Genomic DNA, 19,189 nt, shown 5'->3' with positions numbered 1-19,189 from the left:
GGTTCGATCCTCAGCACCATATGAAAAAAATACAAAAATAAAATAAAGGCATGCTGTTCATCTACAACTACAAAAAAATTAAAACAACAACAACAACAAAAAACAACACATATGAACTTTGATTTTGTACACAGATATCAGGTATAACTTAAAACCCATGAGTTCACGTAAGGTAACAATTTCAAATGCTTATTTAACAATAACAAAAATATTTGTTTATCTCACTAAGAGAATTGAAGATATTCTGATAGATTTGATATCATCTGTGAATAGCAAAAAAATAGGATTATGTTCCATAACTGAGGCTTCACTTTTAGATCTAATGGTTGTCTAAAATCGGATTGTATATGTAATGCCCAGTGGAAATGCTTTCATTGAACTGATTTAGAAATACATTAGCAGTTTTTGAGGTAAGCTATAAGAAGCAACCTTATGAAATGTGTCAGTGTATTTGCCACATGTATGTTTACCAATGATATTTTTTGCTTCTCAAAAGACTAGGATGCTTTTTCCTTCTGGATAATGAAAATTTCTCTGAACACTTTTCCCATTTTTACCTTTGCCACCAAAACATTTAAAATTTATGGCTTCATTTACTACATACTGACATAGGATTATATGATCTACGTTTGCTGTCACACTCTGGATTTGATTCACTGTAAATCATATTCCTGGTTTTTTTGCCTTTTTGTTTATTTTAACTGGTAAAGAAAGATGGTCTTAAGATCCTTCTCTAAAACATACCATTTCTACACATATGTTATACATGCTGAAAAATATTTATTTTCTCACCTGATTGGCTTGGCTTTGCAGGTAGACTCTTCTGGCATTCAGATCTTCAAAGGGAGATGGTCTTATATTTGAGCCCCTGTAAGGGTCACTGGTAACAACTGTCTCTTGCTGGAAAAGGTGATCTTTCACTAGAGAAGTGGAAGTATCCTCTTCAGTTGCCTAATGGGAACAACCCTCAACTCATTAGTTGTCAGGGGAAAAAAGATCTAACAAAAGAAGATCCTTTAAAAGATACTTTAATTACAAGTATTTTGCAAATTATTAAGTATATACTACCCTCACTGCTATGAATGGCAATTCCAAAAGTCCAAGGTACATGATTTGGGAGCCATGTTAAAATAAATAAGAAATAGAAAAAAAAAAAAAAAAAACCACAATAAATCAACTTTCTGAGCAAAATAAGCTTTCTTATTGAAAACAACTTAGGAAGAATTGAAGGTAACCATGTAGAAGAGCCATCTAATTAGAAGAAAGCCTTTAATTATAGTAACAATGATCTGAATCTAAAAAAACCAAAGAAATTATTAGAAAATACTGTTCAATTAGAGTCTTATTTTGCAAGTTAAAAATAAAAAGTATGCAGTTAGGTAGCAAGAACTGGAGAAAAAGAAGGAAGATGGTAGTAGTCCATATCTTTTTGAATCAATCAATTAGTCTGAATTTGCTGCTTACTTAGAAGAGTTGAAATCAGCACAAGAGATTTAGGTAGAGGAATATGGTTAGACAAGACAAGCACTAAAAACATGCTTTCAAATGGTCATGAACAATACGGTCTGTGAAATAAATACATGTTAAATGGGAAATTTAATACACTACAAACCAGAAAGTCCTAGAAGGGTTTTATTTTAATTCATTTAGTTTTTTAAAGAAAGCGGGGTAAGGGGGGTGGGTGGGTAACTGCTATAATTTTCTCCACTGTTGTATAATTATTTAAGAGAAAACAGCAATAGACAAGTAAAAAGGCTGAAATATATTTACAGACTCATTCTAAAATAATTCAGAATATATGGCTAACAAATTTAAAGGTTCATACCTTTATAAACTTTTCTTTTTATAATTAAGAAAGGGCTTAAAAATTTTTTGTTGGTGTTACTTCTAAAATTAACCAATAAAATTCATAAAATGACTGTGATATTTTATTTTTTTATTTAATTACCACCTTTTGCAGTGTGAGATTCGAATTCAGGGCCTCAAAATGCTAGGCAAGTGCTCTACCACTGAGCTATGCTCCAAGCCCCCAGGAGATTTTAAAATTATAAATACAAGTTCTTGCTCTAGAACAAAACAGCTTTGTGCCATTTAATTTCTTTGGCACACAATTTTCTCAATTACAAAATATTTATAATTCCTACACTAATTCATGGCATTGTGCTGTCATAAGATCTAGTGAGATAATAAAAGTGAAAATGCTCTTAAAAGCTGTTACTGTATCAGGAAATAAGCAACTAAATTTCAAACAATATATTAAAGAATTTACTCTCACTTAAAACTAAATATGTTAAAACCAGTTAAACACTATTTTTACCTTATTTTCATATCAGATGCCCCAATATGTTGAGACAGTTAATGCTAAATTATTGAAAAGGAATTGGCTAAACACTTGTATCCGTTCTTTCAAAATGTACAATCAATTTGGGGAAAAGAAAATAAATTCAAGAAATATACTTTCTATTCTAGAGATTTCTGAAAATACATGAGTCAATTGTCAGAAATCATGAACAAAATGAATAGAAGAAAACACTGAAAAAACACAAAGTCTAAGAGAAAGGGTCTCAAAATTCTGCCTCATCCAATTAAGATACAGAACTTAAACAGCTAACTTCTCTGAATCACAATTTCTTTTCATTATAAATTTGGTATCTATATCAGCGTAACAGGAACACTTGAGATTAGGGAACCAAAAACAAGTATGAATTGTGACAGGAGCATCAATGATAATCATGAAGTAAGCCTGCCTAAAAGGGTGACAGTTTTCATTAGGGTGTCTTTTATTGAATTATAGCCTAAGAAGTCATTTAAGAATTGTAAATTAAAATAAACAGAACAAACATAAAAAGGTCAAATAACCATCCTATTTTACTGTGATAACTCAGGCTATTCTAGTTATATATACACAGATTTTATTTAAATATATTTATTTTAAAAGGGAACTATTCAAAGTTTTCATTGAATTGAGAGAACCAAATTAACATTTTAGAGAATTCTAAATTAGCGAAATGGATTTTCTTGTTATTAATTATATCTTTTTTTCACCAAACTAAAAATTTAGATTAAACTGACAATGCTAAAAATAGTGATAAGGAAAATGGGCATGAGAATTGTTAATTCTATACACACAGAAGTCAAATCTGTAACAACTATTTCTAAAAAGCAATTTTAAATAAATGTATCAGCTTTTAAAACATTTATATCATTTTAGCCATTTAAGAAATTAAAAAGCATAGACATTTCAGAACTCATTTTATATTTTATAGTATTTTTTAAGGTATTTTTATTTGGATTTTCTCAATATACTACAAATACATTCCAAAACAAAATTCCTGTGCTCAAATATTAGACTATGCCTTAAGAACAAAATATTTATGAACAGAGTTTCAAACAATCAAAACCACAAATGCTTACTATTTCTTAAAACTAAAAAAGAAAAATATCTTGTATTAAAAATGAAAAGCTTTTAGGTATAAAGCATTTTCTCTAAGGATTATTTAAATCAATCTACATGAAAAAAACAAGCTACATGTGCTATAATTAGGGAATGGTTAAGAAAATTATGGTATACCCACTATAATGATATAATGAAATGAATGTGTATATTTGCGACTCAACTTTAAAAAGTAAATATAATCAACACAACTAAATAACACTCTTGGGTTTCTCCACGTAAACCTTCTTCCTTTCTATCACTTAGAGCTTCAGTAGTTAAAACTACCTTGAAGTCATTATTTTCATTTTCTTAGTCTTCTTTACAGTTTTACTACCTAAGTATTATCTAAACAACAGATTGCTCCAGATGCTTTTGAGTTTTATTTGGCTAATACACCAACATGGGACATTCTGAGACTTAACTTTTGCCTCAATTTTTTGGGGGTAAATTTATATTGATGTGTACCAACTGTGTAGCAATGACAAATAACACATACTGAATATTTTCTATGTATCAGACATTGTCCCAAGTACTTTATGTTAACTGATTAAATCCCCACAGCAGTCCTCTAAAATAGATATCCTTCCTACTTCAAAAAAACTAAAATTCAAGGGAATTAAGGAATTTGCCTAAAATAAAAGTTAATATGTAGCAGAGTCTCAATAAGAACTCTATAATGCACCTACTCAATCTGTGTCTCTGGATATTTGGGTTGTTTTAATTTTTTGCTATTTTAAAAATGTTGCTATGAACAATCTTGTATAGGCCTCACAGTACACATGCACAACAGTTTCTCTGGTACATATCTAGGGATAGAAATGCTAGGTTACAGGATATATACATGTTCCAGTTTTCATGATAAAAATTATTTTCAAGATGGTTTTTAAATTCACATACCCCCAGAGCAGCGGTCCCTATCCTTACCAAGACTAGGCATTATCACATTGTTCACTCATATAATGTAATATGCTATTTAATTTCTACAATGGATCAGTCTTACTCAAAATTACAATGTCTTCCCTTAGATGAAAAAGTAACTTAGAAAATGTGGGACTGGGGTTGTGGCTCAGTGGTAGAGTGCTTGCCTCACATGTGTGAGGCACTGGGTTCAATTCTCAGCACATATATAAATAAATGAATAAAAAATAAAGGTCCATCAACACTAAAAAATATTAAAAGAAAAAAAAAGAAAGAAAGAAAATGAACACAAGAATGCACAGGTTTCTTTCTTTAAAAAAAAAAAGTCAAGATACTTCCTTACCAGGGCTCATTGTGTTTTTACTCTCATCTATTTCTGTTTAAGAACACTTACATAGTTTTTCACTCAATTACAACCTGACATTTCATTTTTGTACATTTTGTACATCTCTTTCTTTTCCCACAATGGCTACCTTCAAATTTTTCACTAGAAAACCCTCTTTATACGTAACTTTAACCATAGACTCTTCAGTGGAGATCTACTTGAGTTAATCATGCCCTTCTTTGAATTTCCATAAAAATACATATATCTACAACCTGATACTCTTAAATGTTCTCGTATATATGTTTTTCTTATGATCCAGTGCTATGTGGTCTGCATGATTGTCCCCCTAAAGTCTACATGTGGAATATTAGTCATCAAAATAGTGATATCTGAATGTAGGGCCATTCAGAGGCGATTAGATGGGATTAGACCCAGAAAGCCGTCTAGTATTTTCCACCATGTAAGGACACAGCAAAAGGTGCCATGTAGGAACCTGGAAAGTGGGCCCTCATCAACCATTTAATCTGCCCATGCTTTTGATATTCCCAGCTTCAAAAATTGTGAGAAATAAATTTCTGTAATTCATAAGCTATCAGTCTATGGTACTATGTTAAAACAGCTAGGAAAACACACACACACACACACACACACACACACACACACACACGGATAGCCTAAACAAGAAGAAATTCTGACCATATTTTATCCCTTTAGCTTAGAAATAATTAAGCCTGGCACACAGTAAAAACACTATAAATAACCTGTGCCATGCAAATATCTACAAATCAGATCACATTATATTACAGACCTCAGGAGTAAATGTTGTGACTTAAAAAAAATGCAGAAAGAGAACTCCTTAAACAACAATAAATTTTCACACAAAACACCTCTTAGTAATTGCTACATATCCAAATTATGCAAAAATAAAAAATCCTTCCCATAATCCAAATCCCATGGAATAATCTGTATAACTATGGGCATATAGATTGCTATATAAATTTTTATAAATCTGTTTTTTGGATAATAAGCAACAGCTACTTAGTTCTTGCTAACCATATAAATCTTTACACTACAAATTTTTGACATATACACTCCAATGAAACTCCTTATAGACACATCTTAGCACATCTGTAATAATATTTCCTTGTGATTAATTTCCATAAATGGAATTGTTGAGTAAAGCATGTGCATATATTCAATTATATTACCAAGCTACTTCCAGCAAGCATATGTATCAATTGAAAACCCCTCAATAATATATGAGGGACTATTTCCTTACATCTCTACCTGTATTAGGCCTTATCACTTTACCAATGTTTGTCCATCTACCAAGAAAAATATCTTATTATTTTCCAAAAATATTATCTGTATCATTTCTATAACTAAAATTAATAATAACCAAACATCTTTCTTTTTTGTGGGGGGGTATCGGGGATTGAACTCACCAGCAACTGGCCACTGAACACATCCCCAGCCCCATTCTGTATTTTACTTAAAGACAGGGTCTCACTGAGTTGCGTAGCACCTCACTTTTGCTGAAGCTGGCTTTGAACTTGAAATCCTCCTGCCTCCGCCTCCCAAGCTGCTGGGATTACAGGTGTGCAACACCACACCCAGATCAAACATCTTTCTTAATTTGGGGATATAACTGAGTAAAAAGTGTTCAAGCTTTAAGAAATTTCTGTTTTTGCTCGACTGTAATCCCTGAAAAGTAATAGCTACAAGGGAAACCTGGATATAACAAATGGCTAGGGATGTACCTCCGTAGCCTACAATGCACAAGACCCTGGGTTTAATAACCAGCACTGCAATAAATAAAATAAAATGAACATAAATTAGGTGAGAAATGCCAAAATTCTTCCATAAGAGCAAAAAGTTTAGTATATGATATCACAAAGACTTGATTCACTCACTTAGTCTGAGCTTTTAAAAAAATCATGTATGGCAGTTATATACACCCAAATCCAATGCATTTAATATTGTGTACTGGCATAAGCTCATCTGTATTATACATAAAGTAACCCAGGCCAATGTTTAATGCACAAGGGAAATATGTTTTACTCTTAGCTGGTATAATAATTAGTCTCCTATGCTTGCTAAGAGGTTGTTTCATTTTTTATTTTTCCCAAGACTACTATAGTAATTTTGTGTGTTAAAAAAAAAAAGGGTACAGCAATAAAATAATACCAGATCTCTTAAATCATAATAGAAGACCTGTATAGAAAATAAAGACTCTGCTTCTCTCCTTCTTTTGTCCCTTCTTCCAGTGTTAATTCTGAGACAGAGGAAAGTAATAAATGATTTCCAATAAATAAGTGTTGAAAAATATCATAGTCTACATTTGCTTAGAACTTCATTCTTATAGTTGTATATCACAAGTCACAAGATTAAAAAATGTGTGACTACATCATATCTAACAAGAAGTTTTAATAATTATGCTGTTGGTATTTTAGTAATTATAAAATTGATATTTAAAATTATATGCTGAAATTAAACCAGTTATATGTATATGCTTAAAGGCACAGAGCAGAAGAAACTCCTCATAATTCTACAAGCCCAACTAAATCATTATTAACATTTTGGTGTAGTATTTCCAGTATCAATTCATTTTCATTTTGGCCACAACCAACACCTATTCTGTTCACTAGATTTCTTTAGTAACTTTTAAGGATAATAAACAAATCCCTTAGTTTTTAGTTTTTATTTGTCTATGAGCTTTGTCTAGAAACATTAATAGTATATGGTATTTTCTTTAAACACCCTGAACACAACAGTAATCTGTGATGAATTAAATGGAAAGAACATTAAAAAATGTGTTAAGACACAATGTCTGGCAATAATAGTGAAGAAAAAAAAGTCCGCTGTCCTGGCTTATATAAGAACTAAACCTTTCTATTGAAATGTTAGTTTACTCTAAACATGATAATAAGTTTGTAGAAATTGTTTACCATCTGAATCTATTTTTTGGATAATAAGCAACAGCTACTCAGTTCTTGCTAACTATATAAATCTTTATACTACCCTTTCTTTAGCTGGTAAATACATTTCTAGGATTGTACCCCAAGGTCACACTTGAATATGTAAACAAAAATTTACATAAATTTGGGGTAATAAATAAAATTTAATCTAAAAATATCAGGCTTTTAGAAATTAACTGTATGATAGTAAGACTAAAGAATGGTGATAGGTTTTGACTACGGTATCAAACTTATGTAACTAAATTGCTAAGAATGCTTCTGAACTTGGGATCCTCCTGCTTCAGCCTCTGGAGCCACTGGGATTATAGGCATGCACCACTGTGCCCAGAAAAACAATCCTAATTTTTAAGACTTTTCTTCAAAAAGACTTTCTTGAGTACCAGCTATGTACTGGATCAGTCCTGTCCTAGACACAAGGAATAAAACATGAGCAAGATAGGATTTTAATTCCAAACAATTATGGTGGCGCAAACCTGTAATCCCAGCAACTCGGGAACCTGAGGATGACCACCAGTTTGAGGCCAGCCTTAGCAATTTAATGAGACCCTCAGCAACTTAGTGAGACCCTATCTCAAAATAAAAATAAAAGGGCCTGGGGATGCAGCTTAGTGGTAGAGCATGCCTGGATTCAATCCCCAATATCTATCCCCACACCCCCCCCCAAAAAAATCCAAGCTTCTTTCTGTTGACTTCATGTTTACAATCTGAATAAACACAATTATTACTCTAGGTTAAAAAAAATTAAATAATGGGTCATTCTTTTAAACCATTTTAGTTGTCTTTACAAGTCAATCTGATATAAACACTAAACACTACCTTAAATCAGTCAACTCATATTCGAAATAACTGTTTACCTATTTAAGATAAATTATGAAACTTAAGATGATATATTCTATTCCTAGTAAAGTGGTTAAATAAATTAGAATACACCATATTCTCCAATATATTTCAAAAGTTAAATTGTGGAACCAAGCCAGGTGCCCTTCAGTAGATGAATGGATAAGGAAACTTTGGTATATATATACAATGGAACATTACTCAGCATTAAGAGAATAAAATCATGGCAAAAAAAATTTGCAGGTAAATGGATGGAGTTGGAGAATATAACGCTAAGTGAAGCAAGCCAATTCCAAAAACCCAAAGTCCCAATGTTTTCTTTGATATAAGGATGCTGACTCATAATGGCGGTGGGGGGGGACATGGGAGGAATGGAGGAACTTTAGATAGGGCAAAGGGGAGGGAGGTGAGGGGAGGGAGGGGAGGGAAGAGGGCAAGGGGATGATGGTGGAATAAGTTAGATATCATTACCCTAAGTACATGTATGAAGACACGAATGGTGTGAAAATACTTTGTGTACAATCAGTACTTGAAAAACTGTGCCCTATATGTGTAATATGAAATGAATTGCATTCTGCCATCGTGTATAACAAATTAGAATAAATAAATAATTTAATTAAAAACATATCTTAACTAGATGATTCTAGCTCAGGATTCCTTGACTTCCAAAAGAAAACTCTGTGGGTCTTGTAAATCTTATTTTGACTCACTCCATTAGATTAAAAAGCACGATCATAAATTATTCTGAGCTGGGTGTGGTGGCAATGTCTATAATCCCAGCAACTCAGGAGGCTGAGGCAGGAGGATCTCAAGTTCAGGGCCTGCTCAGCAACTTAGTGAGGTCCTGAGCAACTCAGAGAGACCCCATCTCAAAATAAAAAATAATAAGGGCCGAGGATGTGGCTTAGTGGTAAAGTACCCCTGGGTTCAAAAAATAAATTATTCTGACACCTATGTTAAACTTCTGCTAAGGGACACATTCTTATACTTTTTCTAAACCCTATTATCCTAACTGAAAGGTTCTCTGAGGCAGCACCTTAGAATTTTCTAAGGTCTTAACAAAGGAACTTTGGATATTTTTGGTATTCAAGAAACACCTTGCCCCTGTAATCCCAGAGGCTTGGGAGGCTGAGGCAGGAGCATCTAGAGTTCAAAGCCAGCCTCAGCAATGGCGAGGTACTAACCAACTCAGTGAGACCCTGTCTCTAAATAATATACAAAATAGGGCTGGGGATATGGCTCAGAGGTTAAGTGCCCCTGAGTTCAATCCCTGCCCCCGACAAAAAAATTCTTAACTAGATGGTTCTGGCTTAGGATTCCTCACCAGGTTTAAGTCAGGACACCAGGCAAGTTATTGTCATTGAAGATTTTGTCTGGAGATGAACAACCGGCTCCCAAGATGACTGACAAATGTAAATGTGGCCACTGTCCCAAGGCTTCAGTTCCTCACCCCATGGACATCTACATAGAGTAGCTTGAATGTCCCCATAACATAGCAAGTGGGCATTCCCAGAAATAGTGGTGTATGAGAAAGACAGAAGCAGCAATAACCTACCCCTGGAGTCATACGCTGTCATTTCTACAATTATCTTTGTTAACAACACAACTCGCTAATAGTACACACTCAAGGGGTGGGAGGATTACATTCCACTAAAAAGAAGAATATTAAAAATCTGTGATTCTCCTTTAACACCACCACAGTATTTTTAAAAAACAAATTAAAACTTGATACAAAAATGGTTCTTACTGAAATGACATTTAAATTAAAGGCTAGTATCTCTAGGGATAATGCCTATCTTCTATTTTATTATGAAAAAGAAAACTAAGCAAGTACTTTAGTGTCTAAGATATAGAGACTCCTTTAGTGGTCTGTGTGTAAATTATTGGACTGAGGGCACTAGAGATACTAGCGTACTATGAAGCAGGGACCCTATGGAGATAAACAGAATAATTATTCTTACTGCTTTTGCTACACCATAACCCTCTTTACCAGCTTCCCTTTCCTGATTCTAATTTTTTTATTACTTTGCATGTCTCTATAATAACCTTCTCCTGGTTCATATCTTTTGCTTTTCTTACTCTGTGGCAAAACTTTGACACACATAATACTATCAGGGAACATGATTTTGAAAATAAATATTTTTTACAAAATTAATTGCTACTTGCATAAAGTCTGACAAACAATTATGTTACAGCATTTATTTCCCCACACAAAGTTAATTAAATATAGAAATTATGTGAGACCAAATCAGAAGGATATTAAAATAAAAAAAAAACAGGTGCGATGGCACACACTTATAATCCCAGTGACTTAGGAAGTTGAGGCAGGAAGATCACACTCTCAAGGTCAACCAGGGCCACTTAAGGATGGTAGCACATTTATAACTTTCTTTTTTTCTTTACAGGTTCTTGCTATATTGCCCAGGCTGACCTTAAACTCATGATTATCCTGCTTTAGCCTCCCAAATAGCTGGGACATACCACCATGTCTGGCTTCTTTTTTTTTTTCCTTTCTCTTTAAGTGGTGCTATATGTCTCAAATTTTCTAAAACAAACATTCATATTTCAGATTTTAAAAGTATTAAAATGAGCAACTGTGTACATAAAACATTTTGCCATGTCTTTATGTCAAAACTATTTTATAAAAATAACGAGTAGTAATATATCAATATGACATATATGTATGAATTTGGGTATTTTATAAAAATTTAATACTTTTAGCAGCAAATACGAAAAACACAGAAGAGCATTAAAAAGAAAGCTAAATTGCTTAGAATTCCACCTTAAAGGTAAACAACAAAAGCATTTTAACATTTTGGCTAAGTAATGAGGAAAACTGATAACAAAATTTTAATAGTTGCATGACAAATGTACCTTATTCAACCATTCCCACCATCCTATTATTTAGATAGTGCCTTAACTTTTTTAATCATCAAATATTTAAATACATATACACACAATATTAAATCCATGTATAAAAATTTTTGTGTATGTTTTCTTCATATACATTGCTACAAACTGATTCCCTAGATAAAGAGACACAAATGTTTCTTTTTTTAAGTTACTCTTCAATTGACACCAGCAACTTATGAGATTTCAAAAGAAATAGATTCTGTAGGTTTAAAAAATTAGAAATGTCAACATGTGAACAAGTAGAGGTTTTTAAACACATACTGACAAACTGCTTTCTAGAAAAAAATTTACCAATCTGCATTCTCTTCAGTGGGGCATCATGGGGCAGTATCATTTTTTAAAAAACTTCAGTCATTTGGCAACTAAAACTGTTAATTTGCTTTAATTTATATTATCTTTTAATTATAAGTTAGTCCAAACACAATGGTATCCATATGCTCATGAGTAATCTGCAATTCCTCTTCTGTGCATTTTTGTATGTAAGAACCTTGCCCATTTTTTTCTGGGGATGGGTGTCTATAATATGTGTTAGTTTGGCCAGGCTATGCTCAGTGCCCATATTTTAGTCTAGATGTTGCTATGAAGGTGTTTTTTAGATGCGACTAACATTTAAATCAGTAGACATGAAGTCAAGGAGATTTCCCTTAGCACTGGTAGCCTCATTAAACAGCTGAAAAGGACTGAGATCTGCCTGGAAATCCAAATGAAGACACACCATGTCAATTTCCAGCATGCATGCTCGCCTGCCTGCCCTGTGGATTTCAAACTTTTGAACCACCACACTCCTGTGTACCAACTCCTTAAAGAAATAAAAATAAAAAACTCTCCCTCTACACATACTGGTTCTATTTCTCTGAAAAAAACAGACAAATATAGCATCTTTGAATATTTTTAAATAATTTATAGGTTAGTTAGTACTACGTCTAGTGATTTCCTCTACATCTTTTATGTTTAGAAATTCTTTTCAAGCCAAAGTACTTACTTGTAAGTCATCAGCTCCTTCAGCTTCATTTTTCAATGCTGGGCATCCTAAGAACACAGGTAAAAGTTCATTAAGCATAGCATTTCTGTCTTAGATTTTAGTATTCATTTTTAACTGGTGTCATTAAATCCCTTCAGAAGACTGATCAGAAATTATTCTGGGCTGCCTGGCAACCCAGTTAGATATTGGTCACTGGTTCTTATCCTGTTGTTAAAAGGTGTTCCTTCATCTACAGATAAATTTCCAGTTACTTACTAAAGAGATGTTTCCTCTTCAGAATTTATAATGTCTTGTAATAGAGAGAAAATGGCTAATGTTTCACAGTAATTTTCCTGAAGTAGAAATTAGATTGTTTTTCAAATTCTAATCTTTTTAAAGTAGCATTTTGAAAACAATATCTATACTAAGCATTTACATGTTCCTGTCATAAATTAGTTCATTTCTTCAAATTTCCCTGTAACATGCCCTTTTAAAAATATATAAATCATAATGTGGTCTTACATGTTTTGATTCAGTTATTTTATATAGAAAGTTATCTCTATTAATAAATATATTTTCCTTCCTAATTAGAAAAAATGTATATCTCAGTTATTTCTCCCTTTATGTAAAAGTTTTAATGTGATTTCTTTTTGTTTAAATAAGCATTAAGCCAGTTTTACATGAAAATAAATACTTCCTTAAAAATCCACATTTTAGGAGCTGGGACTGTAGCTCAGTGGTAGCACCACTTGCCTAGCACACGTGAGGCACTGGGTTTGATCCTCAGCACCACATAAAAATAAATAAATAAAAAATAAAGGGCTGGGGCTATGACACTTGCCCTGAGGTAGTGCACTTGCCTGGCCTGGGTTTGATTTTCAGCACAGCATATAAATAAATAAAGTAAAGGTCTATCAACAATTAAAAAATATATTTAAAAAAATCCACATGCTTTAGAAATTAATCACCTTGACAGACCACAAATACAGCAGAATATCTCCCTAGGATTTTGATAGATCTTACTGGTTCCCTCTTCTTCAAACTCTTTATTTTAAAACATTAGTCTTAGCTGAAGACTACTGATATGTGCCAAATAACAAATGCAATTGGTAGAGACTATAATTTGACAAATATAAAATTGGCTAAGGAGTCCATTATTTCATCTTTACCTATTGTGAGATTTCCAGGCCTGATCACACAATGTAAAAGCTGGTAAGAACTACTGTGGGTTAACTTTTAAGAAAGATGACCTCTACTCTGTATATTTAACACATAAACTGATAAATAATCAAGGAAACCTACCTTGAGAAATATCCTCGATGGCTCTTCGAATGCCTCTATCAAAAGCCCTAGCATCAGCAGGACTTTGAAAGGTAAGGCCAAATTTCTTGTCATCAATCTTCCAGTGGTGAAATGTTGGAGTGACCTTATTATAAATAAGGTCTTTTTTAAGCATACATTCCAAAACCACCTGTCAAAAGTCATATACCAACATTAACATATGTATTTCAAATGTATCTAAGGTAGCTCTTAGTTACAAAATAAGGTGAGAAAAATTATCTTTTTAAATAAATAATAGATAATAAATATTCTATTTTTAATTTCAATTTAGGATTTTATTTTTTTATTGATTTTTTAAAAAATAAATGACAGCAGAATGCATTACAATTCTTGTTACACATATACAGCACAATTTTTCATATCTCTGGTTGTATATGAAGTATTTTTGCACCAATTCATGTCTTCATACATGTACTTTGGATAATAATGTCTATCACATTCCACCATCCTTGCTGACCCCCTGCTCACTCCTTTTCCCTCCCACCCCTATGCCCTATCTAGAGTTCATCTTTTCCTTCCATGCTCCCTCCCTACCCTACTATAAATCAGCCTCCTTATATCAGAGAAAACATTCAGCATTTGTTTTTTGGGGATTGGCTAACTTCACTTAGCATTATCTTCTCCAGTTACATACATTTTCCTGCAAATGCCATGATTTTATTCTCTTTTATTGCTAAGTAAAATTCCATTCTGTATATATTACATTTTTTTATCCATTCATCTACTGAAGGGTATCTAGGTTGGCTCCATAGTTTAGCTATTGTGAATTGTGCTGCTATAAACATTGATGTGGCTGTGTCCCTGTAGTATACTGATTTTAAGTCCTTTGGGTATAGACAGAGGAGAGGGACAGCTGGGTCAAATGGTGATTCCATTCCCAGATTTCCAAGGAATCTCCATAAAAGTAATAAGCTCTTGATCTCAATTTATATCACAAAATCATTTAATAAAAAGCTCAAGATGGTGGGGCTGGGGATATAGCTCAGTTGGTAGAGTGCTTGCCTTGCATGCACAAGGCCTTGGGTTCAATCTCCAGAACCAAAAAAAAAAAAAAAAAGCTCAAGATGGGAATCAAAAAGACCATGCAATTTGTAAACAGGATGTTTATTATACTCTCATTTTAAAGAATATACATACTCCCATATTTAAAAAAAACAGGAATTATTTTTGGGAAAGAGGCAGGGGTGGTGATGGTAGTGGTGATAACAGAAACTTTAAAAGCACCTCCCTAAATTCTTTAAAAATCCATTAATATTTTGTTTGAGAATTTAATGGACATAGCAGCAGATCAAATTCCTGCTTTGCCACTTTCTCAGAATACATATTAAGTAGGTTACTTAATCTTTTAAAGCCATAATTTCTTCATCTTGAAAATAAGAATTGCAATATTAAATACCTCATATTATGGAATTACTTAATAAGCATTCACATAAAAAGCTCCAGGAACTGTGTGGAACAATATGACTTTGTTTGATTCCCCCCACCCCAACACTTTTATTTTGAAATGATATAAATTTTACAGAAAAGTAACAAGAATAACATAGAAATTCATGTCTGCCCTTTACCCAAATTTATCACATTTACTTTTAGCATTCCATCTCTCTTTCTCTCTGAATATCTCTATATAAACATGCATTTATTTTATTCTGAACTATTTCAAAAAGTTTACATATATAATGTCCATTCTCTTTAATACTTGAGTGTATTTCCTAAAAGCAATGCTGTTCTTTTATGTAATCATTGTACACTGATCATATTCAGAAAATTTAAAACTGAGACAACACTTTTATCTAATTTATAGTCTATACTCTAATTCTGTCCAGTGTGCTAATAATAACTTTTATAGCATTTTTAAAAACTTCTAGTGTAGGATCCATTGTAGGATGACAGATTACATTTACTTGTAATGTGTCTTCAGTCTTTCTCAGTCTGGAACACTTTTCTTAGCCTTTAATATCCATGACATTCATAGTATAATAAACATTAGATATCATAATTACTATACAAAAGTAAATTTGTAGTAATCCTTGCAATTAGCCTAGTTAGTCAAAAACGAAAACTACACATCTTAAATATTTTAGGGAACATCCTATAAAAAAGCAGGAGGAATTAAAAACAATCCAAATAAATCCTAGATCCCATATCCTATTTTATTTTTTATAGTACTCATAATGATCAGATAGTTTTATTAATATGCAGGCAGAATACTTTTAGAACAAGTATAAACCTTATCAGACAATTCTCCTTTGCTTCAATGTCTTCAGTCTTCTCAATGCTTTCAAGATTGAAGCCAAAATTCTTATCATGAACTACTAGGGCCTGCGTGAGCAAAGCTCCATTCTCATTCCCACACTCTTCCTAAATCTATGTTCACTCATCACTTACATCCACCATTCACACCCTTTGGTGCCCACTCAGTACTAGTCCCTCTCTGGAACTCTTCCTTCAACTTAACCTTATAAAAACATTCTACTCAAGATACTAACTCTTGAGTTTGAATACAGTGGTGCACATCTGTATCCCCAGGGACTCAAGAGGCTGAGGCAGGAGGATCTCAAGTTTGGGGCCACAGCAACTTATAGAGATGCTGTCTCAAAATAAAATAAAATAAAATGGGCTGGAGATGTAGCTTAGTAGAAGAGTGCCCCGGGTTCAATCTCCAGTATCAAAAACAAAAATTAAAACTCAAATAAACAACTTACATTTAACCTCCCAGGTAATGTCTTTTTTGATCCCTAGATTGGATATGGTCTGATAAGGTCTCTGGTGTACTTTCCTATATGTATTTATAATTTTGTTTTGTGTGTGTGGTGCTGGGGATTGAACCCAGGGCAAGCACTTTACCAACTAAGCTATGTCCCCATCCCGTATTTATAATTTTTTAAATGGAGTGACTAATCAATGCCATTAATCTAAAAGCTGAGTAAGGGCAGAGACTGCCACATTTGATCATCACTATATTCTGTTTTTATAATACAGTAGCAACCATACATTAAGTACTCAACAAATATTCCTCCTCAGAAAAATGCACACTGTTTTTCTAGAAATTATCAGGTTTTATGTACTCCCCTTGAAACTCACCTATGGATCATATTAATTAAGAACCTCTGATACTTTAGGAATGATTTAGGTTCAACACAACCAATGGTATGCTAGAGCCTACTAATACTGGCTTCTGAGAGCCAAATGTTAATTTTTTTTAGGAACTTTGCTGGTCATTATTAAAAACTAAATTATATATCCTTACAATTAAATAAGTTACACCAAAACCAGAGTAATAAATATTTAAAATTCATATTTTCCTAATTATTTACTGCATTTTACAATTACATATGTTCTTGAAACAGTAGTTTATCTCTCTCCTATCTACATGGTGAAAAAATTACATAAGCTGTACTACTGCTAATTTCTTTCCAATGCTGAATTCAATGATGTATTTAGTGAGGTTATACTGACAGAAATCAACCAATGTGCAATTATGCAAATGCTAGAAATCACTGCTTTTGTTCCATCTTCAAAGCTGTTAAAATTTTTTTCTTTTGTAGTTGTAAATGAACAGAATGCCTTTGTTTGTTTATTTTTATGTGGTGCTGAGGATTGAATAACCAGTGCCTCATATATGCTAGGCAAGCACTTTGTCACTGAGGTACAGCTCCAACCATAACTGTTAAATCTTTATCAGCATGTCACTAACTATAATGATTCTTGATAGTAAGTTTTATTAATTCCAGAATAAATAACCAAGAAAGTGACTGTTTATAAGCAATGTAATGAAACTTCCTCAACAGTTCTGCTACCTATACTTTGATGACTCTACATGTATTAGAAAAGAATAGACATATATCCATGACTTTTATGAATTAGTTTTTTGTTAAGGCATTTTAACACAGATTTATTACACAAACATTTTGCTGGGCATGGTGGTGGTACATGCCTGTAATTCCAATGACTTGGGAGGCCAAGCAGGATGATGAGTTCAAAGCCAGCCTTAGCAACTTAGCAAGACCCTGTCTCAAAATAAAAAGGGATAGGGATGTTGCTCAGTGGTAAAGCACTTTGGGGTTAAATCCCCAGTACCAAAACAAACAAACATTTTGAAACAATAATAATGATACAATTGATAATTAAATCAGTTCTGGAATTCAAGAAATATACTATTACATCAGGGAATGCTGCAATGTTTTTACTATATTCATTTATAAATAGTAGGAGTAGTAGTATTTCAGAAATTATGTTAAATTGAAATTGTGGCATATGTTGTAATCCTAGCTAAAGGTTAAATATATGCTAACTATGAAAAATATAGATAAATAAGTAAACTCTGGAATTCAAGACAAAATGAAAACTACTCAGCAAAAATGTATTAAAATCTAATTTGTTAAAGGGACAGGAAAAAAAAGGCTTCCTCCTATACTACCAGGTTAAGAGAGAGGGAGAAAAAAGATGGTTAATGAGAATGGATCTATGAGTAAAAAGTGTCAAAATAAAATGATTCAGCTATGAAAAATAGAAGGGACAGGATTCCAAGGATGGAGAATTGGTATAGTTGAGAGGAGTTTGCTATAGTTGTTAGTTAAGTTTGTGGGCTCAATAGCTAAAACCAATTGGGTCCCAGCTAGTCTTCACCAATTATTAATCAGCTCACTTCTGAGAATTAATTAATGTAATATGTGAATTATTCAAAATAATGCCTTTCATAGTCAACTATCAATAAATACTAGTAGTGATGATGATGTTAGTCACTAGGTAATACCACTTGTCAATGATAAGTTAGTAGATATGAGAGGCTGGGAGTCGTGATTTGTAGGGGAAATATTTTTTGAGTACAGTACAGGAAAATTTCTGAATGGTAAGTATAGATACTCCATACTTCAAAGAGCTTATGTGAATAGATTCTGAAGAGCTTAAGTTAATCAATTCTAAAAGCAATGAAAATATTTTAATGTGCAAGGTTTTCCCTTCATTTGAAAGAAATTCCAGGGTAAGAATTTATAAAAGGAAAAAAGGAGGATAAGGGGGGTGGGGGACTGTGGTCATTAAACTAAATCTTCTAAAGATGTGTTCTATTTTGGGAAATATAGAGCAAAGCTCCCATCATAAAATTACTGTACTGTTTGCCAGAAGTTTTCAAAATAGACCAACCCAAAAATGGACACAAGTGCATTTTTGTTTCACTAACAACAACATAATAATTTGGGAGAGGAAAGTAAAATTAAATATATATTTTTAAAGAAATATGTACTTTATTATAGTCACTACCTACAATTAATTACATGTTTACAAATAATATTATCCAAGAAGCAGTGTAGTTGGTAACAAAACAATTTTACTGTAGCTTTCTGAAGTATCTTTGAATCAAATGAAAAATCATTTTGTTTTTTGAAATAAAAATTCCAAATTCAAATTAAATTTATTCAATAACCCAAACTGATTTAATATCTCAGACTTGCCTCATATTACGAACTTCAGTTTTCTAGATG

The 19,189-nt window shown here is 32.7% G+C and overlaps 1 protein-coding gene across 1 annotated transcript in view; it reads right to left on the bottom strand.

The window, feature by feature from the left end:
* Positions 1-19,189, bottom strand: part of Spred1 (sprouty related EVH1 domain containing 1) — an 83,602-nt gene that overhangs the window by 13,745 nt on the left and 50,668 nt on the right. Inside the window, exons 3-5 of the mRNA XM_027926171.2 lie at positions 13,671-13,839; positions 12,390-12,436; positions 793-951 (exon numbers count right to left, since the gene is read on the bottom strand). Coding sequence (XP_027781972.1) covers positions 793-951; positions 12,390-12,436; positions 13,671-13,839 — 375 coding nt within the window. The remainder of the gene's footprint in view (positions 1-792; positions 952-12,389; positions 12,437-13,670; positions 13,840-19,189) is intronic.

This window comes from Marmota flaviventris, chromosome 2 (genome assembly GCF_047511675.1).
Source record: "Marmota flaviventris isolate mMarFla1 chromosome 2, mMarFla1.hap1, whole genome shotgun sequence".
Taxonomy (NCBI): Eukaryota; Metazoa; Chordata; class Mammalia; order Rodentia; family Sciuridae; genus Marmota; species Marmota flaviventris.
The sequence above is the reverse complement of the archived record's forward strand: the minus strand, read 5'-3'. Positions and strand labels throughout refer to the sequence as shown.